Raw genomic sequence first — 19,661 nt, 5'->3', positions numbered from 1 at the left:
TGCAAGGTCCTTGGCAGTAAGTAGATCAGTCCTGTTTTGTCAGCTTTAGTTACAGATGATGGTTCTCCATCCAGAAAAAAAGCAAAGTATCAGAAAGAATAGAGATCTTCTATGAAACTTGAGAGCTGAATGGAGGAAAACAGTAGTAGGAGAATTTGTGTCAGCATATCACCCTGATTTAATGTATTAGAAGAACAAGAGTGCATCGAGAAGTGATCCTGAGGGAACTTCAGTGGAGAGGGTGTGAGGTGATGAAACTAAAGGACTTGGTCTTATAAGTAATATCACAGAAGCTTGCAGGATATAAATGAGCCGCTAATGCGAAGTGCACATCAGGATTTTAGCTCCTATCTTCCTGTTGCCAACAAATTATTGATATCTGCAGCAGCTGCCCCAGATCAGCAACTAATCCCTGAGCTTGTTCTTTAAGACTCCTCACAAAGCGTGAAGTTTAATTGTGTGCTTTCCCCAGTTTACAGACAGGCACAGATTCCTCAAAAATTTCAACTGTCTTTAATTCTATTCGTGGTACATCTTGTGAGCTATGCGGATAACAAATAGTAAAACGGAAGCATCAGTAAAAATTCCCCATTTCAAATGGGTGTGTGGTAGCCTGGGAAATCCCATGCTGCTTTGCACAATCGTTCCGATCTGAAAAGACAGCATGGAAACTATGGTCTAAAGGCTCGTCTGAGTTAGGGAGCCAATCAGAGAGTGGGGAGGGGTGGAAAGACGGTGACGCGTACTACTCGACAAACGGAAGCTTGTAGTTTATTTGGGACTGTTTACGGATCACATTTAACATGGCGGCGAGCGATACAAACCAAACTTTCGATCAAGCTTTAGACACTGTTCTGAATAGTTTAGAGCAGTAATCGTTCGGTGCCATTGTTTTCCTATTTTTGTTTTGCCTTCTCTTTCTCTTTCCTTCTCTTCTTCGCCTCTTTGTTGCTCTAACTACGTCACCGGGTACAACTGCGATGATTGGCCATGGGCTACGTATACGCCAAATGATAGACATTCGCAACATCCAATAAACGGCCGTTGACAATCGTAAACCACACCTCCCCTACGAGAAATTCAATAGGCGGATTCCAGACCATATTTCACTTGTGATATGGTCTGGTGTTAACCAGACTAGGTGTGTGGTGTTTTAGATCACTTTTCACCACAGACTACAATTGTATTTCATGTGTGAAAGGGGCTTGAAATAAAACAATAGTCAAATCTATAAAATGCAAAAAAAAAAAGCAACGCTTATTTATAATTCAGACAAAAATAATGAAAATCATATTTTCACAGCTAAAATATGAAGTGAATCTGTAGTCTGCTTTATGGAACAATATGCAATTTAAAGTCCAACAAAGACTCTATGCCAAATAATTCCTAAATTATTGAGCAACATGCTAGATATTTCAAATCTAATGTGGTACGTTGAACACATTTTATGTGCAGCCATCTTTTCTTGTTTGTGTGTTGTGTAGTCAAGCTTTGGATTTTTGGTGTGCTTTGTGGTCAAAAGTCATGAACATGAACAAGGAACTTCCCACATCTAATTTTATTTCCAGCACAGCATAAAAGCAGTGATGAGCAGTGGTCAGTAAGGAAACTCAGAGAATGACCAAAATAAATATAACCGTGCCAAAAGCCATGCTGCATACTGTGTGGAGCCAGGAGAGAAGACTGATATAACTTTGGTGAGCATACAAATGTTTATTTGATGTTAAATCCCTAATATTTCCAAGAAACATCTATTTCAGCAAGTTGCAAGTTCCCTTTTTGCAATTTGTTCTGGCAGTTATAAATTTTACTGACTGTAGGATTTTGGAAGCAGTCACGCTTTGTCAGGGAGCCCTCAAGGTGACAGATCAAGTAATGTCTAAGCCTCATCAACAATCATTTGCAACTCACTGTTATGCCAACATGGAAACAGAATGTGAGTGTTAATTGCCGTGTAGTGTGAGCAGAAGAGCAATGTTAGAATTTTGAGAGCCATGTCATGTCCACTAGGCATAACAAATCATAATTAGCATCTGATCAATTTCGAACATTCCACACGAATGTGTCTGCAGGAGAGCTGATGAATCACAGCATCCAAATGATCCAACAAACAGAAGTATTTATTACATAAACATAGGGTCTGATAGACAGTACTGTGCAAAAGTCTTAGGCACATGTAAAGAAGTGCTGTAGACCAAAAATGGCTTAAAATAATGAAATGTTTCAACATTAAAACAATACCATAAACAGGAGTAAGTCATAATAAATGAAACAAAGTCAATATTTGGTGCGAGACGACCCTTTGCTTAAAAAAAAAATAGTAGTCTCAGGTACAATGAGTGCAGTTTTATAAGGAAATGAGCTGTAGGTTTTACTGAGCATCTTGCAGAACCAGCCACAGTTCTTCTGGACACTTTGACTGCCACACTCGCTTCTTAATTTTGCACCAAAACCCAGTAACCTTCATTATGTTTTCTTTTTTAATCTGAAAAATGGTCTCTTATGTAATATGCTGCTCAGATACAAACATTTTTTTCTGTAACAGTTAATTTTGTGCTGGAAAACGAACGTTTGGAACTCTAAAATGTTTTTGTACTGACTCGATAATGTAGAAGTCATAAAACAGCAATCTATAACAAAGTTTGTATGAGAAAACAGGGTGCCTAAGACTTTTGCACAGTACTGTAGACATATATACATATACAGTATGTGGCAATATTGTTAGCGATTCTTCTTGCTGTTTCTGTAGCGGTTGTAGTTTTCCCCACATCAGTGGTTCTGGTGGCGGGTTGCTAGCCCACCGACCACCCTCCTCCTTTCACATCCGAGCTTGGGACCGGCAATGGCAGAATTCCATTTGAAAGAAGCGCTGGATGAAAAACTCAGGGAAGAACAGGCAGGATTCTGGGCAGGAAGATCATGCATCGAACAGATCTTTGTACTACGAAACATTGTGGAGCAGTGCGTAGAATTCCAGCAATCACTGGTCATCAACTTCATCAATTTCAAAAAAGACTTTGACAGTGTACATAGAGAAACACTGTGGAGCACTGCCAAGGCATATGGCATCCTAGAAGACTACATCTCCATCTTCAAGAGTCTGTATGCCAACTCAAGCTGCTGTGTGAGAACCAAAAGTAGCAACACAGAATTCTTCAAAATCATCACAGGAGTGAGGCAAGGCTGTCTCCTGTCACCCCTGTTGTTTCTTCTGGATATCAACTTTGTCATGTGGAAAGCCATGAATGGACCAACAGCTGGAATACAGTGGACTGTAGGAAGACGTCTAATGGGCCTGGACTTTGCAGATGATATTGTGCTCCTGGCAGAGTCCACGCCGAGTGCTCCAACAAAAGACGACCAGATTGGCTGAAGAAGTGGCAAAGGCGGGCCTAAGGATCAGCTCTGAGAAAACCAAGGTGATGCAGGTCAGTGGGCAAAGAGAGACACAAATTCTTGTGACTCAAGAATCCACTGAAGATGTCACCAACTTCACCTACCTGGGCAGCATTACTGCTAAAGAGGGGGATACTGAGACAAATGTCAACTCCAGACTCAGGTGTGCAGCAGCAGTGTTTAGAAGAATGAACAAGATCTGGGCCAGTACTTTGATTAGCAATCATATAAAGAGCCTGCTGTACCAGAGCATTCTCTTGCCAACAGCAGTCTACACAGGAGAAACTTGGAAAATGACTGCCAAGATCATTCAGAAGTTGAACATATTCCACCAATGGTGTCTGCGCAAAATACTCAAGATCACCTACAGGGACAGAATCACAAACTCTGAAGTCCTGAAAAGAGCCAATCTACACAGCCTGTAAGAGACTGTGGCAGAAAGAAGAGTGAGACTCGCAGGTCATGTTTTCTGATTGTCAGAAGAGCGAATACCCAAGACAGCTATACAGTGGGTACCACCAAAGGGACAAAGGAAGAAAGGGAGACTCAAGAAGACATGGCGTGCCATCTTCAAAGAAGATCTGAAGCAACTCAACATCACCTGGGAAGATGCAGGCGACTATGCTCAAAACCGGAATGATTGGCGACATCTTGCTGCCCGACTGTACAAAAGGAACTACGAGAGAGAGAAAGAGAGAGAGATGTGGCAGTATAATGACAGGAGGGTTGTGCAGCGACACACAGCGTCAAGGTCCCCTGTTGGATCCTGAGATTTAGCTTATTGTCTGTGTGAAGTATTGTATGCTCTCCCCATGATTGCATGGGGTTCCTCTTGATAGACTAGAAAATGTTGTTGGAGTTAAAGGAAGGACACACTCTTTGCGTAGGTCTTATTTAACTGATTGTTTAAGTTTGTAGATGAAAATGTTGACTTTTCTTTGCATGCTAAGGTAAAGTTTGGTGTTCCACAAGGTTCTGTCTTATGCCAACTGCTTTTTTCTTTATATAATCCTACCTCATATAGATAATATTACTAGGATAGCCTTTTTTCATCTCATAAATATTGCTAAGATAAGAAATATAATGTCACTACATGATACAGAAAAACTAGTTCATGCCTTTGGTTACCTCTAGGTTGGATTACTGTAATGCCTTACTGTCTGGATGTTCCAGTAGGTGAATAAACAAGCTCTAGTTTGTCCAGAATGCAGCAGGTAGGATCTTTATTAGAGCGAGAAGACAGGACATCATCACTCCTATCTTATCCACACTGCATTGGTTCCCAATCAAATTTTGCATTGATTATAAAATACTACTGTTTACCTATAAAGCCATGAATGGTTTCGTGCCACAGTACCTGGGTAAATTCTGGTCTTTTACGACCTGCAATGCCTACTTAAATCAAAAGGTGCAGGCTATTTGTTGGTACCTCAAAGAGTGAACAAGACAGCAGGAGACAGCCTTTTCTTACAAAGCCCCACATTTATGAAACAGCCTTCCAAGTAGTGTTTGGGACTGAGACACAGTCTCAGTGTTTAAGTCTAGGCTGAAAACATATCTGGCTAGTCAAGCCTTTTGTTAATAGCTTTGTATTAGGTAAAGGAGCAGATCTGGAAGGTTCTCAGGCATAAATTGTTTTGGTAAACTGTGATATTTAGATGCTGTCACCCTACCACTCTCACACATTCACTAATGTTTGTTGACGGTGTAGTGGCTGGCTACTTAATGTCCCAGGGTGCCCTCATGTCTGTGTTATCTTATGGCTCTCTCTTTTAGTTATGCTGTCATACACTGTCAGAAATAGGGATATAGTAGGAGTCCATTTCTGTACCCCAAGGTACAATCTACACTAATGTACCCTCTAGGGCTCATTATTTGACTTAGGGCCAAAAAGGTACATACATGTTCTCAAGCAGTATATAAATGGTACAAATAAGTACCTTAGAGGGTACTGCCTCAGTGACAAGCCATTGTAAAATCATACTTAAAAGATAGAAGCTTCTTTGTTACCCTGGGAAATTGTTCCTCAAAGTCAATGCCCTTGACCTGTGGTGTCCCCCAGGGGTCGATTCTTGGACCATTACTTTTCAACCTTTATATGCTCCCACTTGGGCAAATTATCAATAAAAATTCAATTTTGTATCACTGCTATGCAGATGATACCCAAATTTATTTTGCTCTATCACCAAATGACTATGCCCCCCTTGAATGTCTCCACCAGTGCATCGATCAAATCAATAGCTGGATGTCACAAAATTTTCTTCAGTTGAACACAGATAAAACAGAAGTAATTCTATTTGGAAAAAAAGATGAAAGACTCAGGATTACCACTATTCTTGACACAAAAGGGATTAAAACTAAAGAAATGGTTAAAAATCTTGGTGTTTTCATTGACAGCGAGCTAAACTTTGACAGTCACATGAAAGCAATCACTAAAACGGCATTTTATCACCTAAAAAACATTTCCAAACTAAGAGGACTTATGTCAAAAAATGATCTGGAAAAACTAATACATGCCTTCATCTCTAGTAGGGTTGATTACTGCAATGGCCTTTTCACAGGCCTGCCAAAAAAGACCATCAAACGACTTCAGCTGGTTCAAAATGCAGCGGCGAGGGTTCTCACACGAACAAAAAGAACAGAGCACATTACCCCAATTCTAAGGTCCCTTCACTGGCTTCCAGTAAGCTACAGAATTGACTTTAAAGCATTGCTGCTGGTGTACAAATCTCTAAATGGTACAGGGCCCAATTACCTCTCTGATATGTTGCAGCGGCCAAACCCAATCAGATCTACCAGATCGCAACAGAAAAATTTACTATTAAAACCAGTTGTTAAAACAAAGTGTGGTGAAGCAGCTTTTAGCTACTATGCAGTACATCTATGGAACCAACTGCCAGAGGACATTAAAAATGCTCCTGCTGTTGGCAGCTTCAAATCTAGGTTAAAGACCAAGCTGTTTTCAGATGCTTTCTGTTAAATAATTAATATTTTTACATTTTTTATAATCTTTACTTTCTTTGCATGTTTTAAATTTACTTTAATTTTATTCTATTTTATTCCGCTGGTTTCTTTTTCTTTTTCTCCTTTTTGGCATTTTATTATTTTATTTCTACTGTTGTTTAATTCTTATTATTTTCTTTTAATTCTTTTAATTAATTGTTTTAGATTAAAAATAAAATTATTTTATGTAATTTTATTTCTCTATTGTTTACTGTTTTTGTTTTTGCTTCTGTAAAGCACATTGAACTGCCATTGTGTATGAAATGTGCTATATAAATAAACTTGCCTTGCCTTGCCTTGCCTTACCCCAAAAGGTACATCCATCCATCCCCACTTATCCTGTGCAGGGTTGCAAGCAAGCTGGAGCCTATCCCAGCTGACTATGGGCGAGAGGCGGGGTATACCCTGAACAAATCACCAAGTCATCACAGGGCTGACACATAGAGACACACAATCATTCACACTCAGTCAATTTAGAGCTACTAATTAACCTAACCTGCACATCTTTGGACTGTGGGGGAAACCAGAGCACCCGGAGGAAACCCAGGCAAACACAGGGAGAACATGCCAACTCCACACAGAAAGGCCCCTGTCGGCCACTGGTCTTGAACCCAGAACCTTCTTGCTGTGAGGCGACAGTGCTAACCACTACACCACCATGCCACCCCAAAAGGTACAATGATGTACTTTGTTTTCGAAGAGTGTATTTAGTCTTGCTGGAGCCCCTGCTTGCATTCAGTGCAAAATGTACCCTGTTCTTAACCATTACATGACATTAAAGGCATTTAGTAGATTCTCTTATTGAGAACAAAGTACAACATACCCAGAGCAGCCTGGGGAACAGTTGGGGGTTACCGTAGGTGCCTTGCTCAAGGGCATTTCAGCCATACTTGCTGATCCAGGGAATCATCAAACCAGCTTCTCTAACCTTTAGGCCATGACAATCAATCAATCTCTCTCTCTCTCTCTCTCTCTCTCTTTCCTTCTCCCTCCCCCCCAAATGCCACTCCAGAGATACCAGTGATGCTGGCCTCTCCTGTTCTCTGGACTTGCCTGATCCATCCTGATGCCCTACTTCTAGCTGAAGTTCTCATCACTTTACTACTATGGAGGATAGTCCCATATGCACAGCCTAAAGATACACTTAGAAGACGGCTTTGGACAAATAATACAGTGGCTTAGGACTACAGTTGCCATAATAACTTTTGGACTGCAATTGTCATGAACAGTTTCGCACTCAAATCTCCATCAATGAACAGTTGATAGCGTCAACAAAAAAGACTTAATGTCAAAACTGTAATCAGTATACAGGTTACACAATTGCACTTTTTTACCATATAGGACACAGTCTTAGAAGCAAGCTATTTATTATCACGCTACCCAAATTAGGATAAGTTCCCTATTGAGCCTGGTTCCTCTCAAGGTTTCTTCCTCATTTCGTCTGAGGGAGTTTTTCCTTGCCACAATCGCCTCAGGCTAGGTTATTAAGGAAAAATTAATATGTTCAAAATTTATATTTTTCTGTAAAGCTGCTTTGCAACAATGTCTACTGTTAAAAGCACTATAGAAATAAAATTTGTTTGACTTGACACAAGGTTCTCTGGTTTGGTCCCACTTCCCAAAGACATGCCAGCAGGTGGACTGGGTACACTAATGAGTTTGAGTGTTTTTTTTTGGAGGGGGGGGGTCATTTGTTTTGTGTGTGTGTGTGTATGTGTGTGTGTGTGCATGGTGCCCTGTGAGGGATGTATTCATGCCATCACACCTTGTGTTCCAGGATAGGCTCTGGATCCATCACCACCCTGACCAGGACAAAATGATTACTGAAGAGGAACAAATGAATAATGAGAGGATGGTCATATTTTGCATCTCTATGCCAAAGTAAATGGACCGCCAGGCTTCTATGACAGAAATTAAACGTGTGTGTAAAAAGAGGATTTGCATTGCAAATTTGCCACTTTACAAATTGTAGATTTGTACCACACAGCATGTATATTCTAAATATAAAGCACAGGTTTGGCCAAGCAGCGCAAGCAAAAAAGGTACAATAATAAACTTGGGGTCTTAAAACCTTGATCTGTTCTGCTTTGACATCCAAACAGGCTTTTGGGCTCTTAGCTCTTCTAGAAGCATGTCAACAGATGGAGCAGCCTGATTTCATGGCATTGGTGTTGAGCTGATAATCCTCCTTGAGGCAGTTTTTGCTTGAGGAAAAAAGTGGGCAGAAATTAAAAAGGAGTCTCTTCCACTCAAATCAAGGCTCTATACGTGATCCTGCTTGCCTGTATATGGGTGCCTTAGAGGCCAGAGGGAAAGTATTTGCAGAAGAAAGTTATTGTGTGCATCAAAACAAGAACATAGGTTACACAAGGACATTTGTTTACATTTCTGCCACTTATGAAAACTGTTTCTAGAAAGCCATATGTTCATTACCATAAGCAGCACCACTAACAAAGTGCCAGCGGCTTTTCAACAGATGGCTACACATAAACGGCCCACTACTTAATCCTAGAATGTGATTTGGAACACAGCCTTAATTTCACACGTAAATGTGGTACATCTTGGAGGTAAATATTATCTCTGCAACAATTTATCTTACTGAACAAAATCAATCTCAAAACGTTATAACTCTCTGCTGAGATGGTCATTGTCACTGTTATGAAAAATTCATATCACTCAAAATCAGAAAGAAGAAAAAATGCCAAAAATTAATAAATCATATATATATATATATATATATATATATATGGCGGCACGGTGGTGTAGTGGTTAGCGCTGTCGCCTCACAGCAAGAAGGTCCGGGTTCGAGCCCTGTGACCGGCGAGGGCCTTTCTGTGCGGAGTTTGCATGTTCTCCTCATGTCCACGTGGGTTTCCTCCGGGTGCTCTGGTTTCCCCCACAGTCCAAAGACATGCAGGTTAGGTTAACTGGTGACTCTAAATTGACCGTAGGTGTGAATGTGAGTGTGAATGGTTGTCTATGTGTCAGCCCTGTGATGACCTGGCGACTTGTCCAGGGTGTACCCCGCCTTTCGCCCGTAGTCAGCTGGGATAGGCTCCAGCTTGCCTGCGACCCTGTAGAACAGGATAAAGCGGCTAGAGATAATGAGATGAGATATATATATATATATATACACACACACACACAGTACCCTCCATGATTATTGCCACCTCTTGTAAAGATTAGTAAAAAGGGTTTTTTAAAAAATCGACCTTTTGATGAAGTCGCGTCATCTCACACTGAAAAATTCAACCTTTAATTTAAATAAATTAGTTTAAAAAATCCATCATGAACAAATAATGCTTTTCAACAAAAACACGTGCCACTATTATTGCCACCCCTGCATTTAATACTTTGTACAATCTCCCTTTGCCAGTAAAACAGCACTGAGTCTCTCCTGTAACATTTTATAAGGTTGGAGATACAGAGCAGGGCATCTGAGACCATTCCTCTTTACACAATCTCTCCAGATCATCCAGTGTCCTCGGCCATCTTGGTGCTCTTTCCTCTTCAGCTCAGCCCATAGGTTTTCAATGGGGTTCAGGTCAGGGGACTGAGATGGCCATGGCAGAAGCTTGGTTCTGTGGTCAGCTAACCATTTTTGTGTTGATTTGGACATATGCTTCAGATAATTGTCCTGCTGGAAGATCCAGTGGTTACCCAGTTTTAGTTTCCCGACAGAGGCAACCTGATGTTAATTTAAAATGTCCATGTATTTTATGGCACCCATGATGCCATGTACCCTAACAAGGTTTCCAGGGCCTGTGGAGGAAAAACAGCCCCAAAACATCACAGAACCCCCACCATATTTTACAATTGGGATCAGGTTCTTTTCATTATAGCCATCCTTCTTTGTATGCCAAATCCAGCTTGAGTGTTTATTGCCAAATAGCTCCATTTTTGTTACATCAGACCAGAGAACACGGTTCCAGTCAAAGTTGAAGTAGCGTATCACAAACTTCAGGCACTTGTGTTTGTGGTTAACTGATACAAAAGGCTTTTTTTTTTTTTCCTGGCAGAGCTTCCAAATAATCTGCTGGTATGGAGGTGGCGTCTGATGGTGGTTTTGGAGACTTGGAAACCCCAAGATTTTACTTTTTCTTGGTATTCATCAACAGTGATCGTTGGGGATTTTTTTCCCTCTCTTACCCTCCTCCTCATTGAACGTGAGGGCAAAATAAACTTGGATCCTCTTCCAGGCAAGTTTGTAACAGTTCCAGTTGGTGTCCACTTTATTATTATTGCCCTAAAAGTTGAAATGGATATTTTCAGGCGAGTAGCTTTTTTTATAACCATTCCCTGACTTATGAAGGTCAACACACTTCTCCCTCATTTGGTTTGTCTGTTCTCTTATCTTTCCCATGTTGATGGACGACTAAGGGAATTTGTGTCACCACATATTTGTTTCCCAGCTAATCAGGAAGTCATGGATTACAGCTTGAAAATTTCTACACAAAAGTGGCACGGTAGTGTAGTGGTTAGCACTATCATTTCACAGCAAGAAGGTTCTGGGTTCGAGCCCAGTGGCCAACGAGGGCCTTTCTGTGCGGAGTTTGCATGTTCTCCCCGTGTCTGCGTGGGTTTCCTTCGGGTGCTCCGGTTTCCCCCACAGTCCAAAGACATGCAGGTTAGGCTAATTGGTGGCTCTAAATTGACCGTACGGTAGGTATAAATGTGAATGGTTGTTTGTCTCTATGTGTCAGCCCTGCGATGACCTGGTGACTTGTCCAGGGTGTACCCCGCCTCTCGCCCATAGTCAGCTGGGATAGGCTCCAGCTTGCCCGTGACCCTGCACAGGATAAGTGGTTACAGATAATGGATGGATGGAAGTTTCTACACACTCCAATCAATTCACAAATGTACAGTTTAAATGGGAAACATGATTCAGTTACATTATGTTCACTATCATTTCCAGGTGTGCTAATAATAGTGGCACATGTGTTTTTGTTGAAAATAATTATTCTTTGATGAGAGACTTGTTTTCCTCTGAATACATTTATTTTAATTATAGGTTGGATTTTTCTCATCTTTTTCAGTGTGAGATGAAGCTACTTCAACAAATGGTGGAATTTTTTCGAACCCTTTTTGCTATTCTTTACAAGGGGTGCCAATAATTATAGAGAGCAATATATATATATATATATATATATATATATATATATATATATATATATATATATATCCCTTTCTTGAAGTGTCAACAACTTTAATTACATTTTTAATTCTCAGACTCCATGACAGTTTTTATAACAAGAAAATATCACAAACAATAAAATGGCATTTCACTTCCCTCTGTATATAATGACGATGAAGCTGTACTGTGCAATTGTGGGCTGATAATACATTAAAACCAAATGGTTTTCTATTACGCTTTTACTGTGCCTCCGGGAATAAGAGTAGCGATTAGAGATGGGAATCTCATTGCTCCTGCCTGGAGCAACCACTCAATTTTCATTGTAGCAAAGATTACTTTTGGGATGATCAATTGCATAAAATTGAGATATTTTGTGTCTTTCTCCAACTGCATGTATCCATTTTAGTCTTAATATATGTGAAGACAATGTTGGAAAATTCTCCCTGTAGCTCACTAGCATCTCTCAATCATGCTTTATGTGTCAAGTGTTGACAGGTGCTGAGTAATACATTTGATCATTTCAGAAACACTGTCTCAGAAGACATCTCAAATCACCTGATATGATTCATTCTCTCATTTCAAACAACTTCAACCTTGGCGTGTATGGCTGGACGGATGGCTTGCAGTGAGCTTCAGGCACATTCACATGAATGTGAAGCGAAAGATTTATTCAATCAGCTTTGACCCAGGCACAGCAGATTTTCCCTGGCTTATATTCAGCTGATATTCTTCTTGACATCTTGCATCTCTCTCTGAATTATCTCGCTAAAATGATATATTCTAAGTTTGCCCAATTAACGTAGTAAATGAGGAGCAATACTGATTCAATGAACCCTATTAGGGCGGTGTAGTGGTTAGCACTGCTGCCTCATAGCAAGAAGGTCCTGGGTTCGAGCCCAGTGGCTGATGAGGGCTTTTCTGTGTGGAATTTGCATGTTCTGCCTTGTCTTTATATATTTTGTTGCTGTAACAATGTAAATTTCCCCTTGTGGGATAATGAAAGGCTATCTTATCTTCCCGTGTCTGCGTGGGTTTCCTCCGGGTCCTCTGGTTTCCCCCACAGTCCAAAGACATGCAGGTTAGGTGTGTCATAGGTGTGAATGTGAGTGTGAATGGTTGTTTGTCTCTGTGTCAGCCTTGCGGTGACCTGGTGACTTGTCCAGGGTGTACCTCACCTCTCGCCCATAGTCAGCTGGGATAGGCTCCAGCTTGCCTGTGACCCTGTACAGGATATGCAGCTACAGATAATGGATGGATGAACCCTATTACAGTATATCCATCTGTAAATATCACCTTTTCTAACAATGTATTGTTTCTTCTCAATGTCACATGCACACAGTATACTGATGGTAATTCTTTTCCACGTATGTGTAATCAATGGAATTTATTCAGTTCATCTATGTACTAAACCTATAAACTCATCATGTTGATTTTACATGTGTGTTTTATGTAGTTGTTAAAAAAAACATAAACATCATGTTACTTTTTTTTTTTTTTTTTAAGATGATTTTGAGTGTGCATCCAGATGTCTGCCTCTGGCACTTTGTGCCAGAGTCACCAGACTCCATAGCCCATTACCTTCACTGAGTGATTCTTATCACCCACAAACCCAATTAATCTATATTTAGATTGGCAGGCAGGACATCCAGCAGGTGGAATAGGTAAGCCTCCTTTTTTAATCAGGTGGTACTGGAGACCTAATGAAGAGAATCTGGATAGTATATTCTGAAAATTAAACGTAAGAGGTCACAGTGGTTGAAGACACTTACCTTTGGTGTTTTCGTACATTTCCCAGTTCTTGCATCCTTGATATAATTGATGTCCAACAGTTCGGTTTCCTGTCATGAATAAAGACACCAAGCAACATGTTGACTGCAAATGTCTCATATTTTTTGCCTAATATTACATAATAGCCCAAAATGAGTCAAAGACCAACTTGAAGACATGCCATGAAAATTAAATGAAACAGCACAAAGGATACAGAAAAAAACAGTGTGTAAAACACAGAAGTCAATTCAGGTAAGTATGGATCCAGTTCAGAAAAGTAAACTGACCATTCTAAGTGAAAATATTCCTGAAGAAAACGTGCAATTACTGAGTGCTGAATTGTTTCCTATAGCCTTGAAAGAGGTGATAGTTATCCCTTCAGACAACTACAGCAGAAATGTATGTGGTCTAAGTCTGAATGCAACGTCGTGGCATGGGTGAAAGCACTGAACGACATTAGGCAGTGTAGTTAAAGTATTAAACTATGTTTATATACTAGTGCATCTCAAAATATTGCACTGTTGTGGAAAAAGTTCTTTTTTTTCGTAATTTCATTCAAAAAGGTAAACTTTCATATAGTCTATATGTATTACATGTAAAGTCAAATATTTCAAGGCTTTTTTTGTTTTAATTTTGATGATAATGGATTATAGCTCATGAAAAACAGAAATCCACTTTCTCAAAATATTAGAATATTTCATTTCGAGTTTGAGCAAAACAGTATAAATACCGTGTGTCTCTCGGTCTAGTTCAGTACACACAACCACAATCATGGGGAAGACTGCTGACTTTACAGTTGTCCAGAAGATGATCATCAACACCCTGCACAAGGAGGGTAAGCCACAGAAGATCATTACTGAAAAGGCTGGCTGGAAAAGGTGCACAAGCAACAGGGATGACCACAGCCTTGAGAGGGTTGTTAAGAAAAGTCAATTCAAGAACTTGGGAGAGCTGCACAAGGAGTAGACTGAGGCTGGTGTCAGTCAGTGCATCAAGAGCCGCCACGCACAGACATCTTCAGGAAAGGGGCTACAACTGTCGCATTCCTAATATTAAGCCACTCCTGAACCAGAGACAACCCTAGAAGCGTCTTACCTGGGCTAAGGAGAGAAAGAACTGGACTGCTGCTCACTGGACTTGATAAAACACAGTGGACCAACACCAGCAGATGACATGGCATCCCAAATCATCACAGACTGCAAAAACTTTACACTGGACTTCAAACACCTTGGATTCTGTGCCTCTCCACTCTTCCTCCAGACTCTAGGACCTTGATTTCCAATTGAAATGCAAAATCTACTTTCATCTGAAAAGAGAACTTTGGACCACTGAGCAGCAGTCCAGTTCTTTTTCACCTTAGCCCAGGTAAGATGCTTTTGAGTGCTACAGGAAGAGGATGGAGGATCAGCTGCAGCAGCACAGTGTGAGTGGAGTCTGGAGGGGTCTTAAAACCATCTCAGGACTTAAGGAGTCCAATGGGCAGCTTGGAGGAGAGTTGCAATGGGCAAACAACCTGAAAAACTTCTTTAACAGATTTGATCAGGCACCGGCCCTCCCCCCAGATCAGCCTACTGTTACTGCTACTGTCTCTTCCTGGTCATCATCACCCAGCTCACAGAGCTCCTTCTCACCCTCTCAGCACCCCTCAATCATCATACCTCCAGCTCAATGCTTCACACCTCCGTGTGTTACACCTAGCATTCAGCTGTGCTCTTCTTTGTCCTTCGACAGAGAATAAGTCAAGAGGGAACTGAGTAAGATGAAGGCGAGAAAGGCTGCAGGTCCAGATGGCATCAACCCCGGGTTCCTGAGGCATTGTGCTGACCAGCTGTGTGGAATAGTGCAGGACGTTTTCAACTTGAGCCTGGAACAGGAAAGAGTGCCGGTCCTTTGGAAGACATCATGTGTAGTTCCGATACCGAAAACTGCACACCCCACTGATTTAAATGGATATAGACCAGTGGCGCTGACCTCTCACCTGATGAAGGTTCTGGAAAGACTTGTTCTGGCATATCTCCGCACACTGGTGGGGCCAGCTATGGATCCCCTGCAGTTTGCCTACCAGCCAGGCATCAGGGTGGAAGATGCAGTCATCTACCTGCTTCATAGATCTCTCTCTCATCTTGACAAGGCAGGAAGACTGTTAGAATTATGTCATTTGATCTATCTAGTGCCTTCAACACCATCCAGCCAACTCTTCTGAGGAGTAAGATGGAGAGCGCAGGGGTGGACCATCATCTTACCTCATGGACTATGGACTATCTCAAAAACAGACCACAGTATGTGAGACTGAAGGACTGTGTGTCAGACACCATTCCCTGCAGCACAGGGGCTCCACATGGAACAGTCCTGGCCCCGTTTTTGTTCACACTTTGCACTGCAGACTTTAGATATGATACAACTACCTGTCATCTACAGAAGTTCTCTGATGACTCTGCTATTGTGGGCTATATTTCAGATGGCGATGATAGTAAGTACAGAGAACTGACGAGGAGCTTTGTGGACTGGTGCCAACAGAACTCCCTCCAGATCAATACAAGTAAAACCAAGGAACTGGTGGTGGATTTCTGCAGGACGAGGTTCTTTTCACCTACCCCAGTGAACATTCAGGGAAAGGACATTGAGATTGTTAGGAGCTACAAGTACCTGGGTGTTCATCTGAACAATAAACTGGACTGGACTGATCACACACACGCCCTGTACAAGAAAGGCCAGAGCAGACTCCACCTGCTGAGGAGGTTCAGGGCCTTTGGAGTCCAGGGTCCACCTCTGAACTCTTTTTGTGACTCTGTGGTGGCATCAGCCACATTCTACGGAGTTGTCTGTTGGGGAAGCAGTATCACAACAGCAGAGAGGAAAAAACTTAACAAGCTGATTAGGAAGGCAGGATCCGTCCTGGGCTGTACACTGGACTCAGTAGACGTAGTGGAGGAGAGGAGGATGTTGGCCAAGTTGTCGTCCTTAATAGCGAACACCTCCTGTCTCACTGCAGGAGACAGTAGCAGCACTGGGCAGCTCCTTCAGTGACCGGCTCTTCCATCTGCGGTGTGTTAAGGAGAGATATAGCAGCTCCTTCCTCCCTACTGCTGTACGACTGTACAATTGGCACCTCACCAAGCACAGCACCAGACACTCCTCACAATAATGAACAATACTATCCAGATCACTTCTACATCCATAGAAACCCCTCTGAATGTATACTGTGTTCACTGACTATCAGCATCAGTACTTTACAGTGAACTGCTAGCTACACACTGTTAAAATGGCTCTTGTGCACTATATCTACTTACTTGTGCAATACTACTTGTGTAATACTGGTAATAATACCTGTGCAATACTTACACGTGCAATACCACCTGTGTAATACACATATGTTAACTGTATATCTGCAAACCTGTTAATTTATGCAAATTCGTTAATTTTTATCTTTGAATTTGTAGTTTATTTCTTTTTATATATACCCTACTTGTATACTTAGTACTTTTGCATTACTCCTTCACTTCCTTATCTTTTTCTTTCTATATTTTACTGCTGTAACAATGTAAATTTCAACCCTTATGGGATAATAAAAGGCTATCTTATCTTATCTTATCTTATCTTATCTTATCTTATCTTATCTTATCTTATCTTATCGTTGTGTCTGGTTCGGGAGTGGCTTGATATTAAGAACACAACAGTTGTAGCCCCTTTCCTGAAGACGTCTGTGCGTGGTGGCTCTTAATGCACCAACTCCAGCCTCAGTCCACTCCTTGTGAAGCTCTTCCAAGTTCTTGAATCAACTTTTCTTGACAATTCTCTCAAGGCTGTGGTCATCCCTGTTGCTTGTGCACCTTTTCCAGCCAGCCTTTTCAGCAATGACCTTCTGTGGCTTACCCTCCTTGTGGAGGGTGTCAGTGATCATTTTCTGGACAACTGTCAAATCAGCAGTCTTCCCCATGATTGTAGTTGCATGTACTGAACTAGACCGAGAGATACACAGTATTTATACTGTTTTACTCAAACTCAAAATTAATTGTTGTAATATTTTGAGATACTGGATTTCTGATTTTCATGAGCTAAGCTATAATCATCAAACTTAAAACACAAAACAACATTGGAATATTTCACTTTGCATGTAATGAATATAGAATGTATGAAAGTTTACCTTTTTGAAGTAAATTAGGAAAAAAATTAACTTTTTCATGATATACCAATATTTTGAGATGGACTAGTAAACATTAAACATTAAAATAAAAAATAAAAATTAAACAGGAAGGGAATGGTGAGATTTTATTCATCTTTGATTGTCTGCTATTTTAATTATTTCTGTCTTTACAGGTATTGTTGGATTGTTGGTTTCTTTTTTTTTTTACACAGGTCTATGTTTAATTAATAACCATTTACAAAGGAAATACCTGGTACAGTTAAAGTCATTACAAGCTAATTGGCACTGCGTCCTTGACTAGGATAAAGCATTTACTGATGGTGATTAAATAAATGAACAACAGTTTACTGTAGACTTGATGGTTAGATCACTCATAATAATGTATAACCATATAAAAGCCATATATGATACACTTTAAATGTCAGTAACAGCGTTGACAGCGCCAGCTCAAAACAGCCTCCAAACATGGCCAGTCTAGACTACAACTCCCATGAACCACAGCGCCCTCTGTCTCCTGCATATTAATTACACCTGTCTCTCATTTCCTCGTCAATTAGCTCTGCTACTTAAACCCCTCTCTCACGCACTCTAGTTGTGAAGTATTGTTCAGTGGTTCTCTCCTGGTGCACTGAGCTGGTTACTTTCTGCCTGGCTTCTCATTATCTTGACTCCGTTTACATTCTCCTTGACCTCATCTTCATGTGTTGCCCACGCTGTTCTGTCTGCCGATCGACTGACCCCTGCCCGTTTCTCTGACTACGATTCTTGTCCTATGTTTTGACTTCATTTCCAGTTTACTTCTCCTGCACCTACATCCATAAGTGCCTGCACCTTGACATTAAGAACATCGATACAAACAGACTGACTATGATGCAAAGCAGTAACAGGATAGACAGTCTTTAACAATTATGTAACATAAAAATAAAATGTCAACATGTAATTTTAAATTTCTGATTTGGAATAGAAAGAAAGGTGGGTTTTTGAACAGAGGTCAATGAAGAGTATCTCACATGGAAAACTCTTCTGTAAGACAATGTTTTTAAGATGAGACACTGGTAACTTATTGTCTAGAAAACTGATGAGAATTAAAGGAGTCTTATGCAACTTTGTTTTCTCACTACTGCCAAAAAATGTACTAGGATAACTTCAGGGTTAGAGGATTGATATTGTTCTAAATTTAGGGGAAAAATTATATATAGAAATTTGAGATAAAAAGAACAATGCATCATCATCATCTCTAGCCGCTTTATCCTTCTACAGGGTCGCAGGCAAGCTGGAGCCTATCCCAGCTGACTACGGGCGAAAGGCGGGGTACACCCTGGACAAGTCGCCAGGTCATCACAGGGCTGACACATAGACACAGACAACCATTCACACTCATTCACACCTACGGTCAATTTAGAGTCACCAGTTAACCTAACCTGCATGTCTTTGGACTGTGGGGGAAACCGGAGCACCCGGAGGAAACCCACGTGGACACGGGGAGAACATGCAAACTCCACACAGAAAGGCCCTTGCCGGCCCCGGGGCTCGAACCCAGGACCTTCTTGCTGTGAGGCGACAGCGCTAACCACTACACCACCGTGCCGCTAAACATATTTTAATTATGTAAAAAGTATGCTGTTCTGCATTCAATTCTGACTTCCTTGAGCAGTTTCAAGCAATTTGGACTGAATTTGAATTTTCACCTGATATTCCTAATTTAATGGTCAAACTGAATTTTAAATAAATATACTCATTCTGAACTTGATTACTGCAACACATTCCAAAAAAATTGAGACAGGGGTAGCAAAAGACTGGGAAAGTTTTGAAATGCTCAAAAAACACCTGTCTGGAACATTCTACAGGTAAACGGTTTAACTGCTAATTGGAAAGGCTTAGGTGTTCACAAGCAAGGATGGGGTGAGGTTCACCACTTTGTGGAAAAACTGCATGAGCAAACAGTTTCTCGACGGGGTTGTAATTGTATCATTAACATGGATAAAACTAGAAGTCTAGTCTTTACATTCATGAAGAAATCCTACAGCATCACTGTGAATTTTCACAAACCATAGACATCAGGCATCAGATATTATAAGCGTGACAAAATATCATATTCTTGAATTGGTTGAAAGTGTCTTATTGTGTCAGCTATGTATTATTAATAGTAAATGCATCAATAATTTATCTGCATAAATAATGTGGCTTTTATTTAACATGTTCCTGCCCACTTTTTTT

General features: G+C 40.8%; 1 protein-coding gene across 1 annotated transcript in view; it reads right to left on the bottom strand.

Moving 5' to 3' along the window:
• LOC132893946 (1-phosphatidylinositol 4,5-bisphosphate phosphodiesterase beta-1) overlaps positions 1-19,661 on the bottom strand; it is a 109,253-nt gene that overhangs the window by 80,067 nt on the left and 9,525 nt on the right. The window contains exon 3 of the mRNA XM_060933125.1: positions 13,303-13,371. Coding sequence (XP_060789108.1) covers positions 13,303-13,371 — 69 coding nt within the window. The remainder of the gene's footprint in view (positions 1-13,302; positions 13,372-19,661) is intronic.

The sequence above is a fragment of the Neoarius graeffei genome, chromosome 11, assembly GCF_027579695.1.
Source record: "Neoarius graeffei isolate fNeoGra1 chromosome 11, fNeoGra1.pri, whole genome shotgun sequence".
NCBI lineage: Eukaryota > Metazoa > Chordata > Actinopteri > Siluriformes > Ariidae > Neoarius > Neoarius graeffei.
The sequence above is the reverse complement of the archived record's forward strand: the minus strand, read 5'-3'. Positions and strand labels throughout refer to the sequence as shown.